This window comes from Scomber scombrus, chromosome 19 (genome assembly GCF_963691925.1).
Source record: "Scomber scombrus chromosome 19, fScoSco1.1, whole genome shotgun sequence".
Classification (NCBI taxonomy): domain Eukaryota; kingdom Metazoa; phylum Chordata; class Actinopteri; order Scombriformes; family Scombridae; genus Scomber; species Scomber scombrus.
This window is the reverse complement of record NC_084988.1, coordinates 15981185-16003117: the sequence shown is the minus strand read 5'-3', so window position 1 is coordinate 16003117 and position 21933 is coordinate 15981185. Positions and strand designations below refer to the sequence as shown.

Here is a 21933-nt window from a genome sequence, read left to right as displayed (position 1 = left end):
AAATATGACAAACAAAATAAGTAAAGCAGTCACATTTGCTGACCCTAGCAGTGACCCAACAAGCCACAGGCAGTGGCTCAACCTGTGGTGAGGAACTGGGACACTCTTTTGGTGGGAGCATATTGTAAGTACCCTTTGCATGACTCCCTCTTAAAGAGGGAAAAAGGGTAAAGTGAGTAAGAAGTAAGGAGGAAGGGAGGGTGATGAAATAGCTGCCAATGTGAGCAGCGGCCCAGAATACAGACTGACCTGAGGTCCCACCCCTGCTGAAGGATGTTGAGCAGGTTGACTCTGGGCCTGGCTGCCTCCGAGCTGGACAGAGTCTCACTGTGAGAGCTCTCCAGTGATGTGGCCACTTGTTTTCTTTGCTCTGCTACCAAAGCCTTGTGTGAAACCGGTTCACAAACTTGTTTCACCTCCTCTCCTTCCTCCTGAGCACACTCCTCTCCCTCCAGACCACTGCTCTCAGTCAGGGAGGCCTTGGATTCCTTCCCTGAGGTATGCAGCATTGCAAGGGAAGACAAATGTCAGTTGCATGACTGGCATTTTGGATAAAAAACACACAGACACACACACACACACACACACTCAAAATAGGCCTTTTACTGTATTGTTGCTGCAATGAAATGAACTCATTCAGAGTCATATTTGGCTAACCTTACTGTGACACAGGGGAGTTATTTATTGGAACCAAAAGCGCATTAGCGTGCAATGCTGTCCTACTTAGCTGCACTCTCTTTGGTTTCAGATGAGAATTAAAGCAGTTTCCTGAACTGAGGCAGGATCCATCAGGCCTACCCGATTTCTTCTTCCCTGCAGCAGAGCGATGAGTCAGGTGGCGCTGTCTCCTCTTACGTGCCTCCAGAGACAGCAGCTTCCTCTCATACTGGACGACGTGATAGCCGTGGACTGTGTCCACCTGCAGCTGCACATTCCCGTTCACATTCCTGAGAGGCAGAACAAGACGTGTCAACTCAATCGTAATAACAACAACAATAAGAATGATTTATATGCCTATCATCAACAAACTTTTAACTTTAACTGAAGCCAGTTCTGTGAAAGATTAGTGTGGTTGAGTAGTTTGTCCAGAAGTTGACGTGACAGACAGTGATGATCCAAAGGAGAGAGTATAAATGTCAAATAATAGCAGCAACTGAGGTCTTGCAGCAACAACCGTCTCCCTACTCTGGCTACCAAAGGAATATGGAAAAATCTTAGATGGGCTTAGTTGGGGTTCAAATCTCCAGACAATATTGTGAAACAGTCAAAGCAGTGGTTAAACATGAAAGCCCAGACTGATTTAAATAACATAAACGCATGTTGTATTACAATAACAAAAATGTGGTTCACTAAAGAGGCAGAGTTCATCTATAACTGTCTTCCCCCCTCCTGCCCTCAAATCGACGCCACAATGCCACATAGGCATTGGGCGCGCTGGAAAAGTTGACTGTGCAACGTCTTGTCAGCTGTTCCTCTCACCTATCCAATCGAAAGACAAAACAAACGCCACGTTAAGATCCAGCCGTTTCCACAAACTGATGGAGAGATTTATTCCCCAATCCTGACCACAATGGAAACGCTTACCTTCCATGGAAAAGTCTGTTTGCCAACATGTAGTTCATTGATGTCTTGGACTCCAGATATCCACTGAGAGAAGAAGATAATAAGCAAATTACAATAATCATAAAGGCAGGGTCCCGAATGTGCCTCAACCTCCTCATTTGCGGCAAATGTGTTAAAATGAAGCTTCTATGATACAGCTACTCTGGGAGCAGCTGCTATTAAACACACCAATTATTTCCCAGACCACTCAATAATTTGAGTTTGAGATCCCACAAAATCCCTGCTGCTAAGAGAGCTGTGTATCTATTAAGCAACAAATCCTCAGATAGGAATATGAATTGTAAGCACAAAAATGGATTAGCTCTCAAATAAGGGAATTTCAACAAGAGCTCGACCGATACTGGATTTTTGGGGCCTATGCCGATACTGATATCAGGGAGTAAAAAAATCAACATCAATATATTGGCCGACATTCTTTGTATAGATACGTACACTCACCAGCCACTTCACTAGCTCTGCCATACATTCTACATTTACAAAGCTTAAATATTTTCAGTTTTTGTTGACATTGTGAGAAAGGTGATAATTCTACTTTATGTTAATTGGTGATGTTGTACATGAAGGGGGATATATTAGTTTTCAATATAACACACTCCAGTTCACCACCACCACCCGCTACAACCTCAATAATAAACATAGAAGTAGAATTATCACATTTCTGACAATGTCAACAAAAACCGAATGTATAAGCTTTTTATGGTAGAGCTGTTGTATTGGATTGCATTAGATTGCACAGGTGTTTCTAATACAGTGTCCAGTGAGTGTATATATATTGGTTGCTCAGTGTATATATATATATAGAAATACCTTCTGACAACTAATGCTTAGCACCTTTATAGCTACACCTCATGCTTTCAAGCTATTTCACTATCGCAGGCAAATTTATGAATAAATGTGCAAATAAAGTCATATTTTGCCTGTGTATTGTACAGAGTGTTGTGGCTCACTCCCATTATCTTGATCGTGTGGCGTAATGTGGTCATAAAAATCAGTCCGAGCTGTCTTAAGTCAGTCTTTTTCAGGTCTTGACGTTCCGATAAAATCAAATATGTTTAATATTATCGCTTTAAGTTTTTAGTCTTGGCTCATGTAAATGGTGATGTTCAATGACATGAACATTGTCAACAACCAATGGGTGCGCTTCCTACAGTACCAAACAGGAAGCAGCTAAAACTGCAACTGCTGTCAGAGCGCTGACGTCTTTAGATGTGAGAGGGTGTCAGACTTAAGTCTTTCAGTCTTTTAGTGTATGGTAGGCATTAGTGACAGTCAAGGGTAGTAGCTGATTACAAGTGATCAGTCTGTGCTTTCTTCGTTCAGCTTACCCATAAAGCTCCCATGTTTCTGGTGTGGGGAAGATTCTAATGAAGCCCCCTCGTCTCTCATACTCTTCCTTTATCCTCCTAAGCACTTTGATCTATATCAGTGAAAAAAAAAAAAAACGCGTTATAAAGGAATCCATGTTTATTCAGTATATTGCCATGTCATATTGCCATTATTAAGACTGTACCTCTTCAGCAGTCAAACTTAGAGTGCTGTCTCCTTGGCCTTGTTTAGCTCCTTGCCTGTCTTTCAATCCATCTGTCTCCGCGTTACTGGCTGATGCAGGCCTCTGCCGCTAGCAGGGGAAAGAACAGAGACAATATTATATTACAACACTAATATCAACTATAACCGACCATGTACAACCATTCATCTGTCCAACACAAATACTTGCAAAAGTTAAAAAGAGTTTAATTAAATGCGCTCCAAAGGTTGTCAGAGTACTTGTAATTCTTACATTTTTGTTAAAGAGGTCATCTGTCAGGTCTGAAACATATTTCTCATTTTTAGATGGAAAATAAGTGCAAAAGATATCCTGAGCACCCAATAAGAATCCCCCTTCTCTCCTCTTCTCCCTGTCACACGAATTTGAGCTTTTTTTGTCATGCGTTGGCATTTCTGGCTGCCTCTCTTCTGCATGCACTACCAGGCTGTGATTGACAACTTTGGCATGCAGGTTGGAACTCGGGGCCAGACAGCAGGGCCACAACCCAGAACGATCACATGCAGAATTTGTCATCTAAATAGCAGTGGGGATTATATTTAATTTGTCTGTTGCGGCTGGAGGGGTACAGAGGCAGCCAAAAAGTGACAAGGCCTAAGCCCTCGTCTCAACTGTTGCCTCAATCAGAGTAAAGGAAGAGGACAGGTTCTCCGAAGGCCCCTAGAGTCCTTCAGCGGCCTCTATGACAAGCCTGCTTTAGAGTCAGGCTTGCTTTAGGTATGTCTGAGAAACTGCGACTCTATTAAGAAAAGTTTCTGAACTTTTGAGCTAAGTGGTGCATTGCAGCATTTGTTTTAACAGGCCACTTTGCTAATGTAATGAGTAATCTATTAAAATACAGCTTCAGGAATCGATATAATCCATTTGTCTGCCACTATGAGAAATAGTAAAACCACATAATCAAATAAGCAGAAAGGAGTGAGCAATTTCTTACCGGTAATGTAACAGGCATCAGGGAATTGCAAATGGACAAGGCAAACAAAGATAAATATGGATGAGTCAGAAGAAAACTTACCACTCTGCTGCGAGCGGTGGCTGTCGGTGCAGAAAAAGGTTTCTAAGAGGCAACGGGTGAAGACAGTGAGTTGCCAGTGAGCATCAGAATTACTGTGACACGTTGTGACCGTTGTTATTCAACATGCATACCGCATGCAACAATGAGACATTGTTACTGTATTGTCTAAACAGGCCCTTTACACAACATGAGGTGGAGCAGAAATCTGTCTGATTTAGTAATCTCTTTCCATCACATCAAGCGCCAAATCTGGGTGCAGTAGTCGAGCGGAGGGAGCCAAGTGCATTAGCTGCTGTGGCATCATTAGCCAACAAGGCCTAGCGAGAGCATTAGTCACTTGATTAGAAATGATAAAACAATAAGCCACAGGGTGCAGCACTTACAAACTGATGTCACTCAAACACTGTAATTATATTAGCAGTTGTTTTGCATTACAGTTAATTTTCCATGAGGGGATGAGAAGAGTTAAGTGACAGTGGCAGGAATGTACTGTAAGCACAAGAAAGACCAAAACAAGGACGGGAATGTTTCACAAGGAAGGGTAAGTGAGTGCAACACTTGGCTTGGCTTGTTTGTACTGTGTTAGTCTATATGTGTGTGTGTGTGTGTGTGTGTGTGTGTGTGTGTGTGTGTGTGTGTGTGTGCGTGTGCATGTGTGTGAGAGCGTCCAGTACCTGTGTTTTCTGAGACGGGGGTTTGAGGCCGGGGTCGAGGGTGACTCGGTCAGAGCGCGACTGCCTCGACAGGGGGTCCTGACACACGAAACCTGCAGGGATGCAAATCAGCCAAGAAGTGGTATATCAATGACATCAGCTTTAAAATATGATAGTCATTCCCGTGACCTTTAATCTGTATATTGCGTCAGATTTTCAGTGTTTGTGCAAGAAATCAAAGTAGAACGTGGGGCAAGAAAAGAATGTCTTAAACAATATGATGTTTTCATGAACTTTAACTTTAAATCCTATTATAGTAGCACAAATACAAACACCAGCCCCCCTGTTTTACACTGTGTTGCTTAAGTGCATCGCAATGGTAGTTGATAAGTGTGTTTGTGATTCACATTTCCCACCATGATGCTCCCACCCTGTCAGTAAGATTAAAATCTACGACCCTCTGTTTATTAATTCCCACACACTCCCTCAAATCTAGCTAGTGGTAAAAGTGAGACATTCAAGAATTATGTTTATGCCGAGTTGAATGAAGTCTGTTGACAGCTCGGAGCTCGAAGCTATTTGTATTGCCTCATCCAAGCCGTCAGGTAAGAATCAGGCCCCTGCCACGCTCTTACCTAAACACAGCAATTATCACAAACATGGGCGACACGGAGCTGACAGCTAAACACAGTCGGAAAATGAATGCTAATGGAATGCTGTCATTATATACAGGTCTGGGATGCAACCCAAGTGTTATCAGCCTACAGTGACTTAGTTTGTTTGGGATATAATAGATGTGCTATGTTTTACATGCCACTGCTCATTTTCCCCCAGATCCGCAGCAATGTCTCAGTCCAAAGACAACTGGCAATTTATTATTCTACTCTTTCATTTAATGAGCCGGAGGGGAGTGTTTCAAGCCACAGCATGGCCTAGGCTAAAGCGCACACGCGTATCTGCATGCACACGCACACACGCACAATAGCCATTCCTTTAATATCATTAGGGCGAGACCACAGGCAGACTTAATGGTTCTGTGCCAGTTTAGATTGACGCCTGCAAATCAGTTGGCTCCATTTATGCTGAGAGTGAAGTTTAATAAAGAGGAATAAGTAAGGTTGTATAATTAAGAGATGCAGAAATTTGGTTTTTACTATATAGTGTACTGTATAGTCACATCTACAAGGATAAAGATGAGCTTTCAGATTGTATATATATATATATATATATATATATATATATATATATATATATATATATATATATATATGAGCACCTCTGGTTAGTGGACAAAATATGAGATAAACTTACTTATCACAAAATATTTCCGAGCTCTTCTTTTGCATGAGAATTCAATAATTAACAGGGGTGGAGACATAACAGAGACGCATCTCTTTCTCTTCTGCAAACATTGTTGTATAAACAGTGTTTATCTCTGCCTTGGGCTAGGCATTTTTTATGTCTAACTGCTTACGATTGCTTTAGTTTGACATGTAGGATCCAGTTTCTCAGGAAAGCTTAATGACTTCAAAACAGCTAAGGCCTTTCTTGACAATTTTGTCCGCGAGACATTTAATGGTAATTAATGAAGGCTGTGGTTTATTCTCTCAACACTGGAGCTCCCACTATGAAGCCATACGGCTATTTTTGGTAGTTTGCGCAAACTCAACTAGTGGAATGTAGGAAAACATTAAGTATTTAACAATAGACGACTGTCTCCACAAGCTTGAAACCTGCTGGTTACAGAAAAAGCCAACAATCATCTACGTCTTCGGAGTTAGTGAAAAAAGATGGTGAAGAGGGAAATTCAGAAACACACAATGGAACTTTCTGCAGGCTAATTAGAGTATGACTCTTGACCAGGAGGCTTCTCCAAAATTAAGGTTGTTAACCCAAGTAAATGATTTTGCAATGACTAATCCTTAAACTGTGCATTAACGACAATGTTTTTATAACCATCTTTTCTGCATTTTTAGCCATAGTAGCGGCATGGTTACAGGGGTGGTCTGTCAGTTGGTCGGTCTACCAATATGGTCCAGACTGAAATGAATGTTTGGTGCAGCAACATGTGGAAGTACGAAAAGCATCATAATAATCATATGACAGTCGCATTGTCTTTGTGAGCATGCTGACATTAGCATGGCTGTAGTCTCACAATACCAGGCTATCAAAGATCTTCGCTTACCTACATTTGGGGATTTCTAAATGCACAGTAGTTGCTTGAATGGCGGTGACAACGGCCACTAACAAACTAAAAAAGATGTTCTCCTCCCCATTCTCCTCTCATAGTGAACTGCATGTCAACGCCCCAAAATGAAGAGCTTCCCTTAAGACTTTGGATTGGTTCTGCAGTGTTTTTTTGAACTCTAATCGTTTCTTCCCAGTTTTAACAACGAAAGCTGGAAGACTGTCCTCAGTCTGTGTGAGCGAAAGCGTTTTGAGACTGATCTGTGAGTGTAGCGTGGCTTTTGACATTTGGTCCTGTTTAGTTTTAACCCAGTGTAATTTTGTTGTTAAGCTCTTAAAATGACTGATCATGTTACTACAGCACATCTTAAAGATTTTTCTGTTGTAATCCAGATGTTCCAGCTCAATTCTGTATGTGACATCCAAATGTGTGCATTCTTAGGAAAACACATTTAAGGACTTTTAATATGATGTTTTGAATTGCTTTGATTTTATCATTTCTAGAGAGACACATAAAAAATAATGATGTTTTGTTGATGGATTTCTGTTTATTTAAGGCTCCTTCTCTCTAACATAAGGGTAAATAATATGACTCAAGACTTGGACATTTAATTTATATAACCTGGATGTCTTTGATGTGCAATCATTGGTGCAAAACCCTGAAATTAAATAGATTTAATCACTGTTGTAGCACGCACTCACCCACAAGCGAGAACATGTCTGCAATCATGCTGGCCTTTATCTTCAGATCCAAGGGTGCATCACTGTAAATAAGTAGAGGAAAAAAATGAAACATAAAAACAAATAAACTTTACACCACATGCACAGGGTGGAGAAAAATAAGTCAAAGGTCATAAGAAGATACAGATTTGTTAACTGACCTTGACTAATCTGCTACGCTGATATTTTTGTGGAAGTAGAAACAACATTTTAGTTACATATCTAGCCTGAGGGTCTGTTCTCAAAAATAAAGCTAGTGCCATTTTCTTCTGCATGCTGTTTTTTTTTTTTTTTTTTTAAATTTTTAATTAACCTCTTTTTTTACATATTCAAAAAACAGCCCTTGCCTGAGTTTGTGGGGTAAAAATGATTACAAAAGTGACACTCACCAGGCCAGGGAGGGAGAAAGATTCACCTCTAACAACCAGGGTTTGAGGTTGGTGTCAATGAGCACGTCAAAACCATACAATTCTACAAAAGGAGAGACAAAATGAATCAAAAAATCAGGAGGCAGAATTAGAAACCTTTAAGATCTGCTCCCTGAAAATAAAAGATGAACAGTATCAAAGTCACAAGCCTTTCCAGAGTTTTATCATAGCCCAATTATGTGGCATTTGGCAGCATGACTTGTGTCTTTCTGCTACTGATTACATGCATGTTATATACCCAATCACTCAAGAGAGAAACATTCAGCGAAGCCTGCTACTGAGGGATTGGCTCTATTGCTTTAACTAAGTACATACACATTTCATCTGTCATGAAGTTGCTTACGTAAGACGGTAGATCAAAAACAAACTGGGGCTGTGAATATTTTCATACATATAGTCAATAATTTTCTCATGGCTGGGAAGGTTATACAGTCTACATATTGTCACTATATATTAACATTAAGAGGAATGGCACTCTAATGGCTACCAGAAATAACTTCACCCCATGATAAAGTCAGTATCTTGTCCAACCGGGTTAATAAACTTTGAACTCAATACAAAGCTAAAAATGTGTCCCAAGTGACAGAAATTATAAAACCTATATATTGTATATATTTCACGCTAATAATAGCTGATCACTGAGTGACACAGATAAAGTCACAAAATAGTCAGGAAGCTCCCTGTGTAAAATGTCATCCATTCTATCCCAATTGTCCCTCTTGTTTCACTGACTGATACATGGCTCACTGCGACACTGTTGGGCTATGAAAGCCCTCGCGCTGCTCTGGGGAGTGTCACCCTAAGCCGACGACCCGCCGGCCCCAGCTGCAGCGTGCAGGGAAAACCACAGTATTTTACAGGGATAGGGCAAAGCCCAGCTATAGAGCCAGAGGAAAAATCCCTCTAATGGCACTTCAAAAGAACAGACTGTGTTGAGAATAGGCTGGGGGTGGAGGTTTCAAAGCTGCCATAACCAGCACTGTTTGTTCTAGCATCTCAGGTCAATGCCAGTGTTAAGCAGACAAAAGCCAGCGTGACAGCGAGCGAAGGCTTGATATTGCACTTGGTTGAGTAATGGTAGGCAGAACGATTCTAGTTTTAACAGGATGAGTTACTTTTGTTAGTGCGTGCACATTAGTTATTGCAGTGTATGCTTAAAAATCATTAAGTCTTCTGTTAAACAAATCATGGCCATACAGAATTTTGAAGAAAAAATGTAGAGCGTGCACATCCAAAACACTGCTGGTGCTGGATCAAAAACACTGACTGGAGGCAGAAGTATTGATACATCCTGTAGCTCCCAATCAATATAATTTCACAGAGTGACGCTTTGATCCAACAGAAATCTCTGTCAGTTTTACTTGACTATGCCTGATGATGTCTCTGTTAGACATGTATAAGCAGTTAATGTTCTGTCAAAATATGTTGTGGGATTCTGCTCATAGAAGAGAATAGAAATAGCAGAGGCTAGTCAGATCATTCTGGGCTAGTCTGAATCTTGGCCAAACCTCTATGAGTAAGAACTACATGTGCTTACTGTGCTATCCAAAGCACATCTTTAATTAAGATTTCCTTAAAACACTTCTGTGTCAAGATGAACTGAAGAAAATCCAAACTGGATTTTGTGCAGTATATTTCATTTGGTTGCGGTATATTATATGAGTTGAGAGGACAAAATATGGTACAGTCATGAGGTTCAAATTGGTGTAACTGCTCATTTTATATGCTGATGATGGAGTTGGATAAAGTTTGCCAACTGCAACTGCCATCTTTTACTTCTGTAACACTTCAAGACGGACTGGACCCCCACTGCTAAGCAATGCTCACTTCAGCAGACCACTGGGATTTTCTTTTCCACTTGCAGGCTTATCCCATTTTGTCCACTTCTGTATAAAGACACACACACAAACTGAGACTAAGACAGAGATGGAGAGAGTGCGTGTGTCATAAAACATTATGCATTAGGTTTGGGGAACAGAGTACTGGAATAAATGGGTTTGAGCCTGGAGTGCCTCATCAGTGGCACCACAACAACAGGGGAAAATAGGGAGGTGTTACACCACCTCACCAGCCCCCGACAAGCAGACTCCATGTGCCGCGCATTTTCCCCCAATTAGGAGCAGACGCCGCTCCTGCCCCATGAGCCTGCTGAGCCGCTCACTGGCAGACACGTTTGTTCTGTGGCTCGACCGCTGCCGGGGGGAGCGCTGTTAAATGCGCCCGCAGAGAGCCCACAACAAGCATCACAGACAAGGAGATGAGAGGCAGTGAACATCCACATCACACCCATTAAAGAGGGAGGGAAAGAACAAAAATGTGACAGAAAAAAAGGGATGATGAAGAGCGCGTTTCTTTTATTTTTTATTATTGGATGGGCGCTGCTGGAAACTTCAACACAAGAGACAAACACCCAAAAACAATAATCTCCCCACCCTGGCCATCCAGCCTGTTGGCTGTAAATAACAACAGCAGCACAAAGTATTTCCTTCATGTGTTTTCTTCATAGGCGAGGACAATTGAATTACTCTTGCATCATTCTGAGATAAATTATTGCTGCTGAGCTGTTTCTCGGCTGTTGCAGGGAGCGCAGTGGAGCAGCTTGGAGCCACAATCGTGAAAACACTCCGAGGACAACAAATTAAAGTCACAGTTAACACTCTATAGCCTTATTATGATAGCCGGGCTCGATCCATTAATCATTCTTAAAAAGGGTCTGAGTCATACAGCAGCTCCACTGTCATCATAGGCATACAAACACTGTGCTGCACTGGAGTGTGGGAGTATCTGACAAATGTAAAACAGGGAGAGTGGTTCACAGACAGGGGATCCAACCACACTCAGCACTTAATGAGGGACGTTCAGTGGAACCCAGGACCAGTAAGTGGAATGTTTTGTGTGTAATAAAATAGGCCTTTGGCTTGGCTAATCAGATCTTAGTCAAAATATCTCGTAATCAGCATCCCTCAGCAAAAAGCCTGTCCATTAATCACACGGCAGCGGTAAGGAGCTACATGGGTGGCATTTTCTCTCCGTAGACACACACATATACACACACACACACACACACACACACACACACACACACACACACACACACACACACACACACACACACACACACACACACACACACACTTTTCTTACCAATGTAAAATGAAAAATCTGTTGTTTTTATTTCTTCCCACATGAAACATTACAAAGCTATAAAAAGATTTTGTTACGGTATGCCCGTTAAGATATGCAGCGCAATTTGAGCAAAGGGAAGAAATCCCATTTGAAAACAATAAACATTGTATTAAAGCCATTAATAGACATTAAATGGCAGGGAACAATTTGCAGTAAATTAAGATTATAATGTGCTTTATGGTCTTGCGTGGCTCCCTTCCAGACAAGCCAGAGACTGTATTAAAAACTCTGAACAATAGCTGCTTTTATCCGCGCATTCACGGCCCTGACACACATGTACGCCTTTGCTGCCATTAGTTCTGATGCTTTACCTGTTTACAAGTACACAGCAGCTGTAAAGGCCGAGGATGAATGTTATTGTAGGCGGCGGAGTGGGAAAGTAGCAAGGAAAAATGCAAGAGGAGGAGAAACGGGGGCTGAAGCTGAGAGGGGCTGAGTGAACAAGGCTCCTTGGTGGTTTGGGTGGGTTTTATTTAAGAGACAAAAAAAAGCCCACAAAGATACTACGCTGGACTCCCCGAAGCTTAGACAGACCAGTCTGTTTGTAAAACTCATGCTCTACACCGGTTCCTACATGTCTGTGTATTCATACTGTACATACATACATACACGCATAGTTTGCATGGAACATGACCACACGGTCAGAGACAGATCAACAGAGAGAGGATGAGGGTGGTCCTCTGGAACCGTCAGTGTCTGTCTTTGGAAACTTAATCCTGTAGACAGACGATGAATGCTGTAATTATCCTGCTTGGGGCCATCCGAAGACAACAAAATGACACTAAATTCAAAAGTAAACTGATACTTCAGAAGAAAGGTAATGGGCATGTTCACAGCCGACCACAGTGTATTATGTGTCTTAGTAAAAGGTGTACAGCCTAATTGCTTTTGTGCTACACAATGATATATCTGTGGTATCTATGTCTATACAGGTCTGTATAGGGCTAAGATTTCTACAATGTTCGCACAGTATGGATGTTAACACCCCTAAACTAAAACTTATTAAGTTGTTTGTTGTTTCATTTCAAATCCATGTGGAATGAGTAGAGCTACAATAAAAAAAAGTATATATTAATTAAGACACCAGTGTAGTGTCATCATCAGGCTTGAGTGATAATGTTTCACATTCTTACACACTTTTCTTCTACATTCTTAAATGTATACTGTAAATGTACTGTTCTATTTAATAGCAAAGCTGTATCATAGGATATTGTACAAACGGAAGTCGAGACCTGTTTATATACAGCTGTGTAAATGCTTATCCCAAGTGCAACTTTTGTGACAGATATATAGTAGGTGCATATAAAAACAGGATGTACCTGAATGAAAGAGTGAATGAGAGAAAATGAAAACTTGTTGGTCCCATCCTGTTTTTCAGTCTCACTGCAAAGATATGTGTCATCTGGTTGTTCATTCATGTCTATCAAGTGTGTATCAGGGCCAGGTTATGGCTTGGAAAGCCACATTTCCCTGCAAATACCTGCACAGTCAACATTCACACCCTGGCTCGGTGTGGTTTCTCAACCTAGCAGTGATATTCAGAGTGCAGATAGCATCTTTATGCAGGCGACTGTCTGATGGTGTGAGTCCATGCTGCTACGCTTCCAATAGAGCCCAAACAACCACCGATCAGGGAGGGTTATTATGTCTACAGGAGCCTGTCACAACTGCAGAGCCCTTTATTTTTCTAACATCTGAGAGGTGAAAGAGAGTGTGTGACATTCAGGGCATGCTGAGCCTACTCAGTAAGTAAGTTTAAAAACAAAAACTGCATATGAGCACGCACATGCACGTGTACACACACAGACGAACACAAGGAAAATAACTGTAATGTAACTAAATGACTGACAAACAAAACCCATTAGAATAGTTCTTGTTTTCTTTTCTTGTAGGAGTTTTTCTCATTTGAAAAGTAAAGAATTACCCATGAAATCATTTTCCATCGCTTGCTGGAACATACAGCGGCTCCGTTCCTCTGCTTTTGGCTTGACGATCAGAAACTCAGAGTTCCTGAAGGAGATTCATGATGTAGATATTGTTATCTTTCAGGAAACATGTTGTAAATGTGATGTTTCCACTGGTTGTCCACTCAGTTATAGAGAAATCATTTTCTCATCTACCAACATGAAAAGACTTACACGGGACAGGGACTCAGGGAAAATGAATGTCAACTAATCCATTCAATTGAATTAATAAAAAAGGGAGAATTCTTTATCAGGCTTAAGATTAACAAGCAAATGATTTCAACTGATAGAGATGTTTTCCTTTGTGCTGCTTACAATCCTCCATCTGAGTCACCCGATTTCAATGAGGAGACTTTCTCCAGTCCAGAAGGGGAAATTAATCAGTCTCAGATCCAAGGAAATGTCCTGGTCTGTGGCCACCTGAATGCTACAACAGCAGACAAACCAGACACCATTGACAGTCACGGGAATAAACATGCACTAGACAGCAACAACCTTCCCTTTCACCACATACCCCACCAGAAACCACTATCAGAAACTGACCAACACAAATGGGACAAGGCTTCTGTAACTCTGTAACTCTGTAACTCTCTGCACTGAGTCTGCACACAGTCAGCGGTAGTCTAAGAGGGGGCTCTCTTGGAAGGTATACACACAGCTCATCTCTTGGCAGCAGCACAGTCGACTTTTATTTCTGACCTCAATCTTTTGTCTCTTCGAGTATTCACAGTCAGTCCCTTAACACCTCTTTCAGATCACAGTAAAATAACCGCCTATCTGAAGAAACTACACCCTGCTCCTCAGTCCTGTAGATGGAGTACAGACAGCAAAGAAAACTAAAGGGCAATAAGCAGTCAATAAATCCAATCACTCCTAGTCAAATTCCTATGGATATCACCCTCCTTCAATAATCAAGGTCTAAATTTGAGAATATTAATATCATATTTGACAAAATGAGCAAAATTGACAGATTTAAAGAAAAATAGCAAACCTAAAAGATTAAATGACAACAAATGATGTGAAAACAACTGTAAAACTCTAAGGAAAGTCTTGATTAAGTTATCTAATCAGAAACATCTGGACCTAGACAACCAAATAATATGCCTTCATTAAGGAAATACACTAAAACAATACAAATACACCCAAAGAACAAAAAAGAAGGAAAAGCTTATCTGAAATTAACTTAACATGACTGATGAATCAGTTACATCTAATCAATTCTTGGAAAATTGAAGAAAACCTTTAACAAATCAATAAATGATGACTTGGCAATCCAGCATGGAGATATCTGGACAAATCACTTAGATAACTCAGTCAAACAAATACAAGGAAAATTACTCATTCTTGAATCAACAATTAAAGACTACCAGCATCCCTGTAACACCCCGATTACAGAAAAAGAATTACTTGAAAAAATAAATCTAAAATCTAAAAAGGCCTGTGTTGTTGACGCCATTTTAAATGAAACTATCCAATACTAAGGCAAGCAGGCTTAAATCCGTTCTTTCTGCAGGCATTTTCCCTGATATTTGGCACCAATGATTAATCACATCAATTCACAAAAACGGTGACAAATTATACCCAAACAATTATAAAGGAAGGATAATTTAGGAAAACTGTTCTGCAGTATTATGAACAGCAATCCAATGCACTTCATTGATGAAAACAACATCCTGAGTAAAAGTCAAATTGGGATTTCCCCCAAAATACAGCTCATCAGGCCACATCTTTGCCATCCACACCCTAACTGACAAACAAATAAACCAAAACAAAAGCAAAATCTTTCCATGTGTTGTAGATTTCAAAAGGGCATTTGACTAGATTTGGCATGACAGCCTTTTGTATAAACTAAATAAAATGGGTGTCGGTGGTAAAACTTATGATGTAATAAAATCCATGTACTCAAATAACAAATGTGCTTTTAAAATTGGCAACAAGCAAACAGATTTATTTCCTCAGGAACGTGGAGTGAAACAGGGCTGCACTCTGTCCCCTGCTCTATTCAACATTTATATTTATGAGTAGGCTAAAACGCTAGAACAATCTTCAGCGTCTAGTTTTACCCTACGTGACACAGAAATCAAATGCCTGCTGTATGCAGATGATGAGTGCTAATGTGTCCTACCAAGGAAGGCTTACAGCATCCTTTAGATCACTTGCACAGCTTCAGACCTAACAGTGAACATAAAGACAAACATAATAATATTTTATAAAAAGGTCTGGTTATAAGGACCAAAACTATAAAATCTATTTGGACACAATTGAACTAAAAAACAAACAAAAAATACACATTTTTAGGCCTAAATATCAACACCAGAAGTAGCTTCATCATAGCCGTGAAAGACCTGAGTGACAAGGTATGGAGGGCATTCTGCGCAATTCAACCAAACATCAAAATAGATAATAATTAGATAATAAGTCAAATTTGGGTCATATTGGTTTGTATGGCAGTGAAGTTTGGAGCAAACAATCTACATTTTAGAAATAAAAAAAGCAATCCAATCGAAACACTTCATGTGAATTTCTGTAGAGGCATATTACACCTTCACAGAAAAACTACAAATAATGCTTGCCGAGCAGAATTGGGGCAATACCGCATCCAGATTAAAATTGAAAAAAAGAAAGTAGCCATCAGATTTAACAATCTCCTAAAAACAAGCAACCCTCAAACATTCCACCACAAAGCCTTGAATACCAAGAGATGAACCAGGAAAGAGTCCCCCCTCAGCCAACTGGTCCTGAGACTCAGTTCCCTATCCTCTTCCGGCCCTGCAGAGCCTCAGAACAGCCCACAGACAATCTGGCTCAACCAAATTATAACGAGGCAAAAGAAAAAATGCATCACTTATTTGAAAGAAACCACAAAAACTCAAAGTAAAATGGAGCGTTATTTGGCCCTGAAGCAACAGCACACAGTGGCAGTATATCTGATCACCGTGACTGATGAGACATTGAGAACGACATCAGCTAGATACAGACTGATGTCATAGATGGACCTGGGTTAAGGAGGACAGACTGTATTCACTGTACACACACTGGAAACCCATATACATTTTATTATGCTCCACTGCTACAAATATGCAGAGATTAGAGCTTTATTCTTCCCCAATATTCTGCACAAATATCAAGAATTTGAATCACAATCAGAGAGGGACCGACTCAGATATCTCTTAGCAGAAAAACAGAATTGCTGCATACTGGATGCTACATATCTGGCCTCTTGCCACAACCATATTAAACACTAGGTTGTTCTTTTTTGTGTTCATATTGACTGTTGTTGTTTGCCTGCTTGGTATATATTTATTATTATTGTTGTTGTTGTAACTATGGTTGTTGTCAGTTATTTAGAAAGACATGGTGACTGGTGCTTTTATTATTGTTAATATTTGTTTGCTCTGGCAATATAAGCACTGTCTTTTCTTGCCAATGAAGCCCATTAAGTTTAAATTGAAATTGAGTGTTAGGAGAAGAGGGCGAATTATAAACAAACACAAACAGCAAGAGAAAAGGAAAAAGAGGGAAAAATAGACAGTGATACCGAGGGAGGCTCGGGCCAATGTGCTCGCTCTCAAACCCCAAATCTCAGAGAGACTGCCAGACACACAGAGAGAGAGAGAGAGCAGACAATTAGTGCCAACACTAACATGGGTAATGGCTCCAAAATGGAGTTCACTCGAGCCCGCTGGTAGGCAGGAGCAGCCAAGAAAACAGTCAGCCTAAATCAGGCAAAGTTGAATGGCAACAGAGGAGAGGAAGCAAATTCCTGCTTCTGTCAACAGGCCCTTCACGACCCGCCGGCCAGTCAGAGGGCAGCAACAGGCAAGAAGGCTCCACACTGAGCAATGACTGTCTGCAACCTCAGTGCGGCTCAGTGAAGAAATAGTGTGGAGGAATTGCTGGACAATTAATCTGAAACTGAAAGGAAATGGGAGGGGTGTGGTAGTGTGTATGACTAAGTATTTATGTGTGTTTAAGCCTATAGTTCCCAATTCTACGTATAGCTTGTTTCGCTTATGGTGCTCTTCACCCTCAAACTATCCCATGCTGTTTAGATCACTGCTTTTGCCTTTTTTCAACTACAATATAATTCAATGAGCCAGACTGGCTTACAGTATGTTATACCTCTAATTAATATGCACTTATTGCAGGAGCTAACTTGTGAACTAGATTATTTTAAATCAAAAACATTTTCAGCAGAATATAAAATGAGTACCAAAGCAGTTTGTCTTGTGGGGAACGAACATCTTGCAGGCGTTGGCTATCTGTTGTTCGGCACTGAGGACAGCTTTGATGATGAGGTCCTCCACCTGCCTCATCAACACTGGGAGAGAGAAAACGGAAAAGAATAATGAATGGATGGGGTTATTATAGGTTGTTTTGATTAACTTATAAACAAGTTTTGTTAGAATTTGATAGACAAAAGTGATCAGGCGTTGTGTGCTACTACTAATATGAATTTTATGGACTTTTAAATATGATATGCATGGACATTAACAGGAGGGAAGCATGAGAAAAGAAAGAGAATGAAAGTTTGACTCACATGTGGTGTCCTTCCCCTCCTGCTTCAAATACCTCAACACTGCACTCATACTCCACTTGTTCCCATAATCCTCAACTTCAGGGTCATCGCAACTGAAAGGGAAGAAATGCACTTCAATCACTCCAGTTATAATAAATGGATGAGTCAATCTAGCTTCCCATAACAGCCCCGTTTTCAATTTGGTGAATTTATGAATAAAAAAACTACTGTTTATTAACTGTACAATGAGTGTATGTTGATTACCTGACATAATCGCTGCTCTTTTTGTTCACGCTGTAGTTAGTGAGATGCATGAAGGTGTTCTTAATGTTCTTTGAAGTCCGGTCATACTTGACTGTAGCAAATCTGCGGACAGGCGGTGTTTATTTGTACCGTAAAGAAAAGGGAAAAAATAATAAGTTGTCATCCGACCATTTTCATTACATATCTATCTGCCATAATGACCACATTCATAAGGCTGACACTTGACTGAATAATAGGGGCACTTAGGAAGAGATTAGCTTCTGGCAGGGTTTGAGAGGAGTGGATGCCACATGTGCAATAATGAGAATTCCTTGGCACACACGGCGTACCTGAATACCACCGCAACCCGAAGGAATGTCAGGAGATTAAAGTGGGATTCAGAATTTGGCCATGATGTATTGCTCAAGGTTTATAATCAAGCCAGCAAACAAGAGGGCGGTGACACTCGGTTTTCAGCACGTACCTCTGTCAGACTGAATCGGCGAGCCAGTTGTTCTATCAATCATCTACTCTGTCCTGCCCTACCTGCGTCTGATAATAGTCACTTCTTGTTTTCTTTTTCTTTTTTTCTTAAATCTCGCTATAAATTCCTACATCCAATAAAAACAGTGCAATTACAAAAAGTCATCATTAGATACTATCTGAACACTGACATAATCAGCAGCGTTTGATGAGCACATCCTACAACTGAAACAATAGAGCGCTTTGTTTCAAAGTCACTAGCACTTCTCACACTACACAGCATAAATACTGGTCTGGAAAGTTTAGACTGCCCTCTTCTGGGCGCTGAACGAGCACCAGTGAGCTTGCCTCATAAAAGTATGCGATGGATCTCACTCCAGATCACTGAGAAACTGAGCTTATAACACATAATAAACAAAGGTAGATTCTCTTTACTAATAAACCTGCACATATAAAAAATACATATATTTCTCAGTACTGAATTTACATTATCTAAAATGTTCACCCGGTGCTACTTGGCAGATCTCACATCTAAACCCCACTAACATTATTAAAACACATTATAGTCAGCTCACAGTGCTATAACATAACACAACAACCTAAAAATCTTTCTTATAAGACTTTCAAACATCTTTGATTTTCTTCTTTCCTGTAATAGAGTGTACTACAGTATATATAATATATATATTTATTGAAAGTGTATATAAAATAAAACAGTAGGACTGTGGACTGTTGTCATAATCTTTCCACCTCCATGAGCAAAATAATAACATTTATCACAGGACATTGTGGCTGGTTTCATTTTCAGGTGATAAAACTGTTTTTGTGTAGTCTGTAATGAAGCTAACATTCAGTTGTGTAAATGAAGCAACGTTTTGTGTTATTACTTTGTGTTAAAAAGAGTGGTGAAATGGGCAACTGATGGTTGACTTTGAGAACAGAATTCAAACCTGTTATTATTTTGTGGGACATTTTATGCCTTTATTTGACAGCTGACAGTAGAGAGATGACAGGAAATGAGAGGAGAGAAAGATATGCAATGACATGCCACATATGTGGTCAATATGTGGTCAAAGCATTTCGTATTGACATTTTGTGTCAATATGTCCAGTTTAGTCCACACAGACTGCTATTGTGCTGAGTTTGAGAAGAGTTCTCAAAAGTGACTAACATCCACTTCTAATGCTACGTACAGTAAAATGTTTTAATAGCATTGCCATTACTTCCATCAACACAGCTGGACAGAGGTCTGTGTTTTCACTATTTGTAATTTGTTTGCAAGTACGAGAGCTCAAGAGGTTCAGAATGAAAGTACATGTAAATTACATGATCAGATTTTGGAGGAGATTTGAAATGAGCCCTGAAATGTAAGAATTTTAGATGTTTAGTGTTGTTTATTTAAGTACTTAGTCAAATGTAAAACATAAACTGTTACGAAGGCAACAGGCTTGAAAGTTGGAATACTGGTCAGCATGTTAATACAAGTCAGTCTCTGCCCCGAGAGGATCAGTGATCACAGTGTCAGTTAATCACCGTCCCAGTAATTACACAAACAATATGAAAAACCCACACACGGCTCACCTGGCCAGGCCTTCCTCATACACGTAGATGATGAGCGGATCGTATGACGTTACCAACACGTACAACCGCACATCAAACTTGAACTCTGTAAACAAAACAAAATAATTGAGCACAGTCTTATAAATTAACCAGTTCAAATCTGCCAAAACTGTGTCTGTGGAACTAACCGTCTATCAGTAGTGGATTATTAATATAGCGAGACACCAAGATGTTCTCATCCATTGAAATCTGATTTGGCTGTAAATGACAAACATAAAGAAATAAAGACAATATCATAAATACATATGGTACATCACACAGAGAAGAAGATGCAGGCAGTATTTTATCTCAATCATCCAAACAGGTTTAAAACTACAATCTGTAAGAGTGACATTCATCTGTTGTAGCGTTGTGTTTATGAAGCTGTTTCACTTTGTTGTGGTTGGTACACACTGAAGTCACCACTTGACCAGGTAACATAACAACTGATGTTACAATATACTGTAATTAAGTGACATGGCATCTTCAACTGGACGGATGCCACCTGCAAAAACTAAATAAACATTTATGAGTTTCCCAGCACTCATTCATTCATATAGTTATCATTAAATACCTAATTCTCAATATGTGATGTAAGGCTGCGGTTAACTGTAAACATCAAAGAATAATCAGATCAAGAAGTTAGAAGTTAGAAACTGCAGTGACGCTGGCCATAGCAGGTCAACCTTCAATAATAGCCTATAAAAACACAATCTGGTGGTGGGAGATGGGTCATTTATGAGGTTGAAATGTGTTGCAGGTGGCGAAGTTGAAGAGTTGAAAAAGTAGGGGGAGGGGCAGGGTAACCTCAGTGCTGGCTACAGTTCAGAGAAAATCCACATCCCCCCTCCCCTTCAAAAAAAATGAACGTATTTCTTTCTTCTCTCCAAATATCGCTCTGACATTCTTTCCACTGTTTCATAAAAATGCCTTAGAAGAAGAATTGTGCGCATGTTTTCCAAGAGTGAGAACCTTATCGAGCTCCTCCAAAAAGCCGGGGCCTTGGAAGTGTGTGATTTACTCCACAAAGCTTATTAATGTCTGAAACACTGCTTGATACTTATTTCAAAGACAGCTGTATCTGCACGCCCCCACACACAAATAACATCTGGCCAGCGGACTGTTTCAGTTCACACAGTATTTTTTCTCAAGTCAGTGCTCTCTTACAGTACAGTTTATTTTCACTGGCTTTGCCATTAATGTGACTCCGTGTTACACGTGACTAGTAAACTTCACACACAAACTAAAAAACAGGTTGATACTCTCACAATTTCTGTCCCATGTTTCTACTGTATTGTCACTCACATTGCTGACCAAGTAGATGCCTCGTCCTCTTGAAGATGCTACTGGTTTAATAATCCATGGGCCTTTGTCTTTGGCGAAACAATCTATGCAGTAAAGAGAAGAAGAATTATCTATAGTATATGTTTCGAATTGGCAGTGACATTAAATATATCACAAATAGATAGAGTTCTGCTTAGACCGACAGGATCAGGTGGGAGGTGTCTTACTGCAGAATTCCTGGTACTCAGAGGGGAGGACAAAAGTCTGAGGAACGATGTGGAAGTTTTTGAAGCCGTGGGTCTGCTGCATTCTCTGAATGTTTTTATAGAGACGGTCTTTGCGCGTCAATTCGTATGACCTGGAGACGAGCAGAGGCTCCGGTTTAAAATACAACAAAACAACAGACGTATAGCACTCGCATACACAACAGCAGTAGATCGCCCTCTGCCTGACAATATGATTCATTTCGTGTTTCAGAGAGGC

At 40.3% G+C, this 21933-nt stretch overlaps 1 protein-coding gene across 1 annotated transcript in view; it reads right to left on the bottom strand.

The window, feature by feature from the left end:
- ttll5 (tubulin tyrosine ligase-like family, member 5) overlaps positions 1-21933 on the bottom strand; it is a 52409-nt gene that overhangs the window by 25980 nt on the left and 4496 nt on the right. The window contains exons 5-20 of the mRNA XM_062439879.1: positions 21678-21808; positions 21472-21554; positions 20316-20385; positions 20149-20233; positions 18106-18207; positions 17863-17954; positions 17536-17643; positions 8134-8215; positions 7727-7788; positions 4859-4950; positions 4185-4226; positions 3134-3241; positions 2949-3040; positions 1585-1647; positions 799-947; positions 250-493 (exon numbers count right to left, since the gene is read on the bottom strand). Coding sequence (XP_062295863.1) covers positions 250-493; positions 799-947; positions 1585-1647; positions 2949-3040; positions 3134-3241; positions 4185-4226; positions 4859-4950; positions 7727-7788; positions 8134-8215; positions 17536-17643; positions 17863-17954; positions 18106-18207; positions 20149-20233; positions 20316-20385; positions 21472-21554; positions 21678-21808 — 1605 coding nt within the window. The remainder of the gene's footprint in view (positions 1-249; positions 494-798; positions 948-1584; positions 1648-2948; positions 3041-3133; positions 3242-4184; positions 4227-4858; positions 4951-7726; positions 7789-8133; positions 8216-17535; positions 17644-17862; positions 17955-18105; positions 18208-20148; positions 20234-20315; positions 20386-21471; positions 21555-21677; positions 21809-21933) is intronic.